General features: G+C 40.3%; 1 protein-coding gene across 3 annotated transcripts in view; it reads left to right on the top strand.

The window, feature by feature from the left end:
- Positions 1-10,214, top strand: part of Shroom4 (shroom family member 4) — a 213,800-nt gene that overhangs the window by 176,432 nt on the left and 27,154 nt on the right. For all 3 annotated transcript variants that reach the window (XM_033760261.1, XM_010606428.3, XM_019204855.2), the window contains one exon: positions 3,199-3,260. In XM_033760261.1, the coding sequence (XP_033616152.1) occupies positions 3,199-3,260 (62 nt within the window). The remainder of the gene's footprint in view (positions 1-3,198; positions 3,261-10,214) is intronic.

The following is a 10,214-nucleotide window of genomic DNA, read 5'->3' as shown; positions in this document are numbered from 1 at the left end:
TTTCAGTGTACAAATCTTACACATATTTTGATGTACTTATCCTTAAGATTTCATGTTTTGATGCTATTATAAAAGTAGTGTTTTCTTTTTGTCAAGTGAAAATTCTTTGCAATTACTGAAATACAATTAAACTTTGTATATTGGCCTGGTATCCTGTGACCTTGCCAAATGCACTGATTAATTCTAGCTTTTTGGTAGATTATAAAAGGTATGCACATAAGCAATCTTGTCATCTATGAGTGGAAAGAATTTTATGTTTTTCTTTCTGCTCCTTGTGCCCTTTCCTGGGAGAGAGGGGAGCTTCATTGCACTATCTAGGGCTACCAGTACAATGTTCAGAAGTGATAAGAGCAGACTCAGTTGCCTTGTAATCATTCAGTGTTACATTTGATCTTAGTTATAGGCTCCCGCTGCCCGCCTTTCTCTTCACCCTTTCCTACCTTCCTTTCCTCTTTTGGTAATGGGAATTAAACCCAAGACATATCACACATGCTAGGGCAAGCACTGAACTGCATCACCTTACCCTCCACCTTAACCCTGCAAGACCTGCGGGAAGCTTGCAGCATGGATTCAGATACAACAGTTCTGGTATCTGTGACAGTGGCTTTCTGAAGTATACCTGAGATCCTGTTCCTTCCACTGCTGGAGAAGGTTGAAGAGCTAATGTTCTCCTCTCCGGTGCTGTGGAAACTGAAATCAGCACACACCCATGTCCCCTATATTTCATGCCGGTTATTTTTGCACACAGTCAGATGATTACACTGAGTGAGATAAATTATAATAGGAACCTCAGTTTACAGTGAGGGAGACCGAGGCTCAGAGTGGTCACACAACTTAAAAGTAGCAGAGGCAGTATTTGGATACCACAGCAGTAACTGACATTTGGTTGTCCACTGGGTATCAGGCATATTTTAGGTGCACCACATGTGTAAACTCATTGAGTTCTCAGGCAGTCAAGAAGCAGATTCTCTCATGGCCACACATCTTCTGCTTTCTAGCTGGAGACACGAAGATAAAGAGACGTTGAGACCATACATCTACTGACGGGCAGGTGTAGGTTTTGAAGATTTACCCTCTAGCTATAAAGGCCAAACACCCGATTTTGCTCTACTGCCTCTCCGTCAGCTGCTAGCAAAGCTCAGACCCTTTTCGGTGTGGTAGGATGCTTTCTAGTAGTATCACTTCCACTGGGGCAGCAAGTTCCCCAATAATCCCCATCAACTACCAGCCATGAGGATAATGGCTTCTTTGGTTCAAGGACACAGGAAATTTACAGGCGCCTAAATGGCTCAGGAGAAAAAGCAAAGTGAAACTGGAAATCTGGAGAGGCAGTTAGAAGTGGGCAGAAGACATTGTTTAGTTTGGCCACTGCTATTTTCTGAGCACTTCCACAGGGCTAGACAGGACATGGCCAGGAAATCCTGGCTCCCACTGTGGCTAAACAAGTTATGGTGTCTTTGTGGGCAGGGGCATCTCATAGGGCCATTGAGGCAGAATCTGAAGTACAAGTGGCTAGAGCTGCTCTGATGTCCCAAACACTTGTGGGGACTACTGTGGCCCTGTGAAAGCTGGAGCCAGGAAATAAACTTCACCTTTTCCATGGCTACTAACATACAGAACCTTCTCTATGCTAAGCACTGTGCAAGGAGCTCTCTTTGTGCATTTCATTTGTTCCTTACTACTCGTAACCCAGCGAGAGCAGATAGCATAATCCTTATTTGCCACATTCAAGGAGGTGACAGATCTCTCAAATGACACAGCTAGCCAGGCATGGTAGCACATTCATATAATACTGGCAGTCGGGGAGGCTGAGGCAGCAGGAATGCAAGTTTGAACCCAGGCTTGGCAAAATGATGACTTAGTGAGAGCCTGTCTCCAAAATATAAATCAAAAGCAAAATAAAAGATAGATAATGGGAAGTAGGGAGATTGATCTTTTTCAAATGGGAAAGGGATCCAGTGGTGAAGAGAGGGGGAAGGGAAGGGAAAAGGGATGAATTACGATGCGCTGTGTACATGTAACAAATCCATAGGAGTGTAAACATTATGTACTGCAAACGTGTAGTAACAAATTTTTAAAAAATTTTTAAAAGGGCTGAGGATGCAGCTCAGTGAAAAGGCTCTGGGTTCAGTCCTCAGTATCATGCAACATAATATGTAAAACAACAACAACAAATAACCAGTAAGTGTCTTAGCTAGTATGACTGACACCAAAGACCTATGTTCATTCTCCTTCACCAAGTGCTCCCCAAAAGTTGCTACTTGGGTAAAGGTAATAAAACCTTGAGTGGAACTAATGTAACAACACTGAAGAGACGGACTTTGCGAGATCAGTGAGGTTTAGGGAAAACTATGCATTCTTTTTGGGCTAAGCTCTGAGTCTCTAGGTAGAGGGTGATGGGTAGAAAATCAGGAAGAATTTGGAAGGAAATTTTTCATTCAGTTTAGAGCTTGAACAGGAAGGCGGGGACATTTTTATAAATGGCACGTATGGCTTGGCCTGGAAGGAAAAGTGCTGGTTGGGCATAGCCCTTAAGGAAAAGATGACCAAAATGAAGAGTCTGCTCATGTGGTATGGACATCATGACATCTGGTATTTGTATTCCCCAAAGAAGAGACCACATTAACCACTGCCAGCATATGTGGGCAGAGGAAGAATCGCTGTGGGGCAGGAGTGTGCAGGCAGGCTTGCTATTCCTCTCCCTCTGCCTACCCTGGGAGCGGATTGCTGCAGTAGGAGCCTTTGCCCATGACCCCCACTCCCCAAGGCCAGAGCTTCTAAGATGATGCTTTCTGTATGGGCAGGCAGAGGTAGGAGGAATGAGCAGGTTCACCCACTAGAACAAACAAAAAGACCTCCTTCCCTTGTCCTTTAATGCAAGCAAGAGCCAGAACAAATAGCAAACCTGTTAAACTAGTTTTGAACGTAGCTTGGGAGGTGAACAGAGAAAATGCGAAATATAGCCTTTCTAGACCACCAGTGTCCAGGGCTTCTGGGTCTCTGCTTGCCTGCAGCAGCATAGCAGGCCTCCTGGAAAAAAGGTAGCCTTCCTGGTGCACATCTCTGTGGCCTGCCCAGGAGAGTAGACGGTATCAGCTTGAGGACAGGCCAGGGACAGGCTCCTGATTGGCATATCTGAAACCGTCTGGATACCTGGTTGTTCAGAGCTCCCTAACTTATTAGAACTTTGCTTTGCAGGAATTTCCTGAAGACAAATGGAAACCAATAACAGGAAACAGGAAGAGTGGCCAGTCAGGGAGGTAAGTGATGTCTCAGGGAGTTGGGGTAAGTCGGTGCCTCTGAGGCTTCTATGGAAATTATTAAGATCTTCAGTTGACTTAGTTTCCTTTTAGGAAACTGGTCTGGTATCCATACCAAGGACTTGGTGCCACAGGTGGAATCCAGCCTGCCTCCTAGACGATCGGGTAGAGACCCAACTGATTGCTACATTTTGAAACACACACTAGTTAGGCAGTATTGTGGGACATTGTACCCATCAGTTTAGAGGCCTGAGACAGCCCTGCACTGGTCAAAGGTAATATGGGGCCAGATTGTGTGAAAAGGAAATGAGAAAACATAAGCTGCGCCTCCCTTCCCAGTGGCCATGGGGCAGTTGGACTTTGTAGAAAGGAAGGAGTACTCTCTAGCTACTGCTGTGCCTTTGCCTGAGTCGTTGAAGATAACTGCCACCTTCCTTTTAATACTGTTTGTTGAGTGCTTAAGGTCTGCTTATTTAAAATCGGGGGACAATCCCACCACTCGGGGAGGCTGAGACAGAACCACAAGTTTGAGCACTGCCCAGGCAACTTAGTGACTTAGTGAGACCCTGTCTCAAATTTTTAAAAAAGGCTGGGGATTTAGCTCAGTGTGAAGGACCTGCTTTTAATCCCCAGTGAACTATTGCAAAAAAAAAAAAAAAAAAAAAAAAAAAAAAAAAAAAAAAAAAAAAAAAAAAAAAAAAAAAAAAAAAAAAAAAAAAAGCCTGTAGGGCAGACCATGATGACAACTTCTCGTGACAGACAAGGACATTTTTATAAATGTCATGTAGCTTGGAATAGAGAAAAGAGCTTCTTGGGCATAGCCCTTAAGGAAAAAAAAACCATGCAGGGTGGAGAATCTATCCCTGTGACATGGAGATCATGGCAGCATAACTCATGTCCTCTAGAGATGCGGTGTCTTAAGCTACTTCCCTAGGTGGCCATGATGCACAGAGGGTTACATTCTTCTTCTGGGCTTCTCTGTATCAGCCTGGCTGGATTTTTTTAATGGATTCTCTGGTATAATCTTTAAGTCCATTTTTTTCGGCCCAAATGACACAAGAGGCCCCTAAATTATATTGATTCTTTATGCAGTCTCTGGATTAAATGAGGGGAGAAGGAAGATGGCTCTAAATTGTGTCTTTGTTCTCCATGGTGAAGATACCAAGAGAGAGGACTAGAACCTGGGTTTCCTGGATCCTGAAGCATTCAGGGTTCTTTCTAGGATGTCTGTCTACATTATCCCTTGTGATTTGACAGCATAGTTGGGAATTTTTCTTGCTTTTCTCTGACTCCAAACCTGGGAAATTTCTTTCTGGTTGGTAATGACAAGGGATGGAAACCTATATTCGTGGATCATCTTCTAAGTGCTAGTTATTAGGCTGGAGCTGGATCTTTCTATCCTGAAAATCTCATTTATTCTTCACAATTCATTTTGATACCCATTTTGTAGGTGAGATCCAGAGAGGTTATATAACTTAGCTGAAGTCACACAGCATACAAGTGATAGAACTAGATTTTAGACACAGGTTTGCCTGGCTCCAAAATTCATGTTTTTCCCATTATACATGCTTCAATTAGGATTCATAAGGAAACCCTTCAAACGAACCCCTCATCATCATGTCTCAGAAGTCTACAGCTTGGGTAGTGATTTTATGAGTAGTCTTGATTCCCCAGTTCTGGACTGACTTGCACTATGTCCTTGGAAAAATCACTCCAGTCTAACATGCCTGCTAAATTTCCTACATTAGATCAAGACCTTCAAGAGAGGAGACCACATCTTGGACATAGTCTGATTCTCTGTGCTTGACGCACAGAGATATTTCTCATTTGCCTGTCAAATGAAGAAAAAGAACCTCTTCACGAATAAGTAGAAAGACACAAGAACAAGAGTGGTCACTAACATTTATGGAGCTCAGTTCTCTGTACCAGGCACTATTCAAAGCATTTTATGTGGAGTTATTTATCACTATGACTTATGGGCTTTGTACTATTTTCTCTCCGTTTGACAAAAAGAAGAGACTGTGGCATACATTTATTTACCTAAAAGTCCACAGCTGGTACGAACTAGACCTAGGTGGTCCAGCTTCAGAGACACTACACTATACTACAGCCCTTCTTGGAAGTGGTTCTGTGACAGACTGGTCAGCGAAGTAAGGGTTATTAAAAATCTAACGTATATACTATCTTTTCCTGTACCATGAGGGAGGTATTAGCAAAAAAGTAGTAAGAAGCACTGCTTGCCCACACTATGAGCAGGGAAGGATAACACATACACACTTCAACAGCAGGACCGATACACTGCCACTTCTGAAACAACTTATGTGTCCTGAACCTTGTTATGCATATTAGGTTATGTTTTATCTTCCCACCAATTCTGCAAGTAGGTATTATTAGGGCAATAGGTCTCAGAATCAAGTGCTCAACAAAAACACCAGGAGAGCTTGTTGAAACACCTTGAGAGTTAGTTGGACTTCACAGCCAGGGAATCTGATTCAGTAGGTATGTGTAGTGGGGTTCAAAATTTGCATTTCTGACAAGCTCCTTGGGTGGTCCTGATGCAGCTGGTCCTGGGCTCACCACTGGAATCTGAGCTTTGGAGAGGCTAAGTAATTTACTCAAGGCCTTACAGCTAGTAGAGAAGCCCAAATTTAAACCCAGCTTTTACTTACACAGGTTAGCAGAAAATAATACTCTGTCAAGTACAGAGTTTAAACAAGTACCTGGCACATGGTAAGGGACCAATAAATGACAAGTATTCTTGTGGGTTGTGTAAGTTCATTGGAGGGTAGGAAAACTGAATGTTGGGAGTTACTGGCCTTCCTAGACAGGTAACTAAGTAGGGTATGTTGGAGGAATCCACCCTACTGGTTAAATGCGGGTGCCTTGGAGTTAATCCTGTGAATTCGAAACAAGGTTCTTCTATTCACTAATCACTGTGGGGTTGACAAGTACCTCCCTACTCCCTACCACCCCTTTTCATCTCTCTCTCCCTCTCTCTCTCTCTGTCTCTCTCTCTCTCTCTAGCTCTCTCCTCATTTGTAACTTGGGGTAGATTGTGAGGATTAAATGAGTTAATGTATATTATCCCTTGAAAATAAAACCCGACACCATAAACCCTCAGTAAATGGTTTTTTGTTTGTTTGTTTTGTTTTGTTTTTTTGTTACCAGGGATTGAACTCAGACTCTTGTGCTTTTGAGGCAGGCACGGAACCACTGAGCTAAGTCCACAGCCCAATCCTCAGTAAATGTTAATTGAGATGTGAGGAGGAGGAGCAGGAGTACCAAAAGCAGTTAACAGTAGACAAAGAAGGTGTTTAGTGAAGCCATGGTACAAAATAGGTAGACCTCGAAAACTAGCTAAACATGGAAACATGGAAACAGCTAAAAATTACCAATCAGCAGTGGGTACTAAATTATAATTTGATAGAAGAAGCTCTGGGCTAGTATTACACAGTATGGTGGCTATAGGCAGCAATAATGAACTGTACATTTCAAAAAGCTAGAAGAAAGAATTTTCCAAATTTTCACCATAAAGAAATGATAAATATTTGAAGAGATAGATATAGTGCCTTGATTTAAACATTATACAGTGTATACATACATGTGTTGACATTACATGAAACCCAGTGAATATGTATAACTTTTACATTAGTATAGATACTGATCAGTTAAGTGCTTTGGCACTTTAGGTAACTTGGCAGCATCCACACACTGAATGGGCTGGAAGGAGACCACTTTAGGCATGGACTAGGTATGAAAGAGTGTGGTCTGGACTGGGGAGGTAGAAGTGCAATAGAAAAGAAGGGGAAGTGATAGATAAGTATACGTGATATTTTGGGAGGAAAAGTGTTTGTTGTGAAAACAACATTACAGAAAATTAAAAACAGAAGAAGGGCTGGGGATTTAGCTTAGTGGTTCCACCACCTGCCTCACAAGGGCACAGTCCTGAGTTTGATCCCATGTACCCCCCTCAAACAAACAAACAAAACAAAACAACAACAGAAGAAAAAGTAGCCTATCCCTACTATCTTAGTACGATGATTATTTTCAGATCCCTAACAGCTTTATCTATAGGTTCAGAAATTATTTTTTCATGGTCATAACAGCTATGTAGTATTTTGATCAGCCTCCCACTAAGCACTACTTGGTAAACACTTTTTTATGTTGCTATGCAGGCTTCCTTAATAGTGACATTTTAATGGTTGTATAATATTTCACCAGCTTAATGTGTTTTAATTTGTTTAATTATTCCAAGATTGTTGGATAATTAGATTGTTTCCAGTTTCTTGTTATTATAAAGTAGTGCTGCAGAAACAGCTATAGATATAGCCTTTTTATCGTTTTGCGTCATCTCATTAAAAATATCTATCTGGATTTAGGTTACTAGTTTAAAGAATATGAACATTTTTAGGGATTTTAAGAGATTTCACCAAACTGCTTTTCCAAGAAGGCATTTTACAATTCCCTTAGAAATATATGAGGCTAACAGGCTCCTCGAAATTTTGCCATCATTGAAAATTTTCTTTTCCTAAGGAAATAGGTGTAAATAGTACCCATTATTTAATTTTGTTCCTTTGATCATTCCAGTTCAAACATTTTTCATGTGTTAAATATCCGTATTGCTTGTGGTGTGAATTGTCTGTTGGGATTATTTGCTCACAAATATGACACCTTTTAAGGTGTAAGTGGAGAAATCTTGATAATGAGGGCTTGGGGGTTAAACAGCAGATAAGTCAAAAATAACTGTGAGTCATGATGACTTGGAGAAAGTTACTGACATAGATGCGGCAGTTGAGAAAGGGGGCTGCTTTGGTGGAGAAAACGTTAGAATTTGGACGTGTTGTAGTTGAACTTAGTGACATATAAAGTGAAACCTTCTGGAGAACATTTATTAAACACCCAGGCAAGGGGCAGGATGAGGAAGAAGGACCCACGAAGGAAACTGTAGGGCCAAGCTGTTGACAGGGTAGCAGGATAGATCTGTGAATAGACCACCACCATGGAAAATAAAGAGATGAGTGCAAATAGCTTTGGCAGTTTGGAATCACACTTGACTACAGCAAATTTAGTAAACCGATGGCTGTGAAAGTGGATTGTATGATGGTCTGTAAGGAAAATGCATAAAGAATGGATAAAACCAGCTTCACACATCATAAATTCCCATGTTAAGTGTACAGTTTGAAGACGTTTCGTAAATTTACAGTGACGTGCAATCATTGCCACAACCCAGTTACCGAACATTCTTGTCACCCTAAAATATCCCTCGCGCCCATTGACTCTCACTATTCCCTCCCTCAGTCTCCATCTACTTTCTCTGTTCATAAAATTGCCTTCTCTGCAGACTTCATGTCAATGGAATCATACAAAATGTGTGCCATTATGTCACTTAGCGTGGAGTTTTAAAAGTTCATCCATGTAGTAGTGTGTTTCAGTGCTTTATTCCTTTTTATTGCAAAACGATATTTAATTATATTGATATTCAACATTTACTAGACATTTGGGTTGTTTCCACATTTTGGCTGTAGTGAATATTACTACTATGAAAACTCATGTAAAAATTTCTATGCAATAATATTTTCAGATCTTTTTGGTATATCATTAGGAATAGAATTTCTGGGCCATATGATAACTTTGTTTAACTTTTTTTGAAGCAAAACATTTATCGGTACGTTTTAGATATACATAATGATAACACTTGCCATAGGGAATTTGTATCTATACATGAATCCTTAGTATTGTAATAAACATTTAGTGAATATCTGTAACAGGCATAGTGCAATGGGATCATACAAAATGGGAGAAACAAAGTGGTATAAGATATAATCCTTCTAGTCAGGGTTTCACAATCTCATAAAAAGCATAAATCAGTAGAAAAAGGAAAATCTGTGCCTAAAAATTAGGATACTAAATAAGTGGCTCTGACATTGCTGCACACAGTTAAATGTTGCAGCTAGGTGACCAGGAAAGAATGTGTCAATGAGGTAGAATTAAAACAGACTTTGATAAGCTGGTCTTGTAGTACAGAAAGTACATCCCAAACTTTGTTTAACTTTTTAAGGAACTGCCTTTTCCCAAAACAACTGCACTATTTTACATTCCCACCAGCAATGTAGGAGGGATCCGTTTTATTTTTGCTAATTATAACACCATGATTATTACTGTGTGATTCTTTAAATGTTCCAAGTGAATGTTTTTAAAAGATATTTAAACATTTAAAATGTTGGAAAATAAGTTGGCTAAGGGAAGGAAGTAGAGAAGTTGGGGATATTGGGTTTAATTTCGTGGTTCTTAAAATGTCATCCCAGACTTAGCAGTCTTAGTAACACCCAGGAACTTGTCAGGAATGAGAATTATATAGTAACACCCAGGAACTTGTCAGGAATGAGAATTATAAAGTCCCATTCAGATCTGCAGTGTAAGAAAGTTGAGATACGGGCCAGAATTCTTTGCCTTAGTTAGCCCCTCCCCAGGAAATTTTGATATACACTGAGTTTGAGAACCACCAGTTTAGATGAAGATTTGTTCAGGATCTCAGACTTTGCATTGGTTTAAAAATAGAAAGGACATTTTCCTATGAATAAATCTAATTTCTCATTCTTTATGGCCGAGGAGTATTCCATTTTATAGAAAAACCACAGTTCTTTATCCAGTCTCCAACTGATGGGCAAATGGGCTGTTTCCAAGTTTTAGCTATTACTAGGAAAATGGATACATATTGAGGATATACTCCTAAGTGAAATAAATAAGTCACACATGTGTAAATAAATAAGTCACATGTGTAAATACTGAATAGTTTCTCTGGTGTGAAAAACTATAATAGTACATAAGATCCTAATGATATAATTGACAATGTGAAATAGGAAGAAAAGGGCTAAAGGTGTAGGGAAAGTGGAAAGGGTAGGGGAAAGGTAATAAGAGAAAAGAAAAAAATATGAGAAAATGAAAAAAATGGAA

This window comes from Fukomys damarensis, unplaced genomic scaffold, assembly GCF_012274545.1.
Source record: "Fukomys damarensis isolate Sample0158 unplaced genomic scaffold, DMR_v1.0_HiC HiC_scaffold_39, whole genome shotgun sequence".
In the NCBI taxonomy this organism is placed as follows: domain Eukaryota; kingdom Metazoa; phylum Chordata; class Mammalia; order Rodentia; family Bathyergidae; genus Fukomys; species Fukomys damarensis.
Note: the sequence above shows the minus strand (reverse complement) of the source record. Positions and strands in the feature narration are given on the sequence as shown.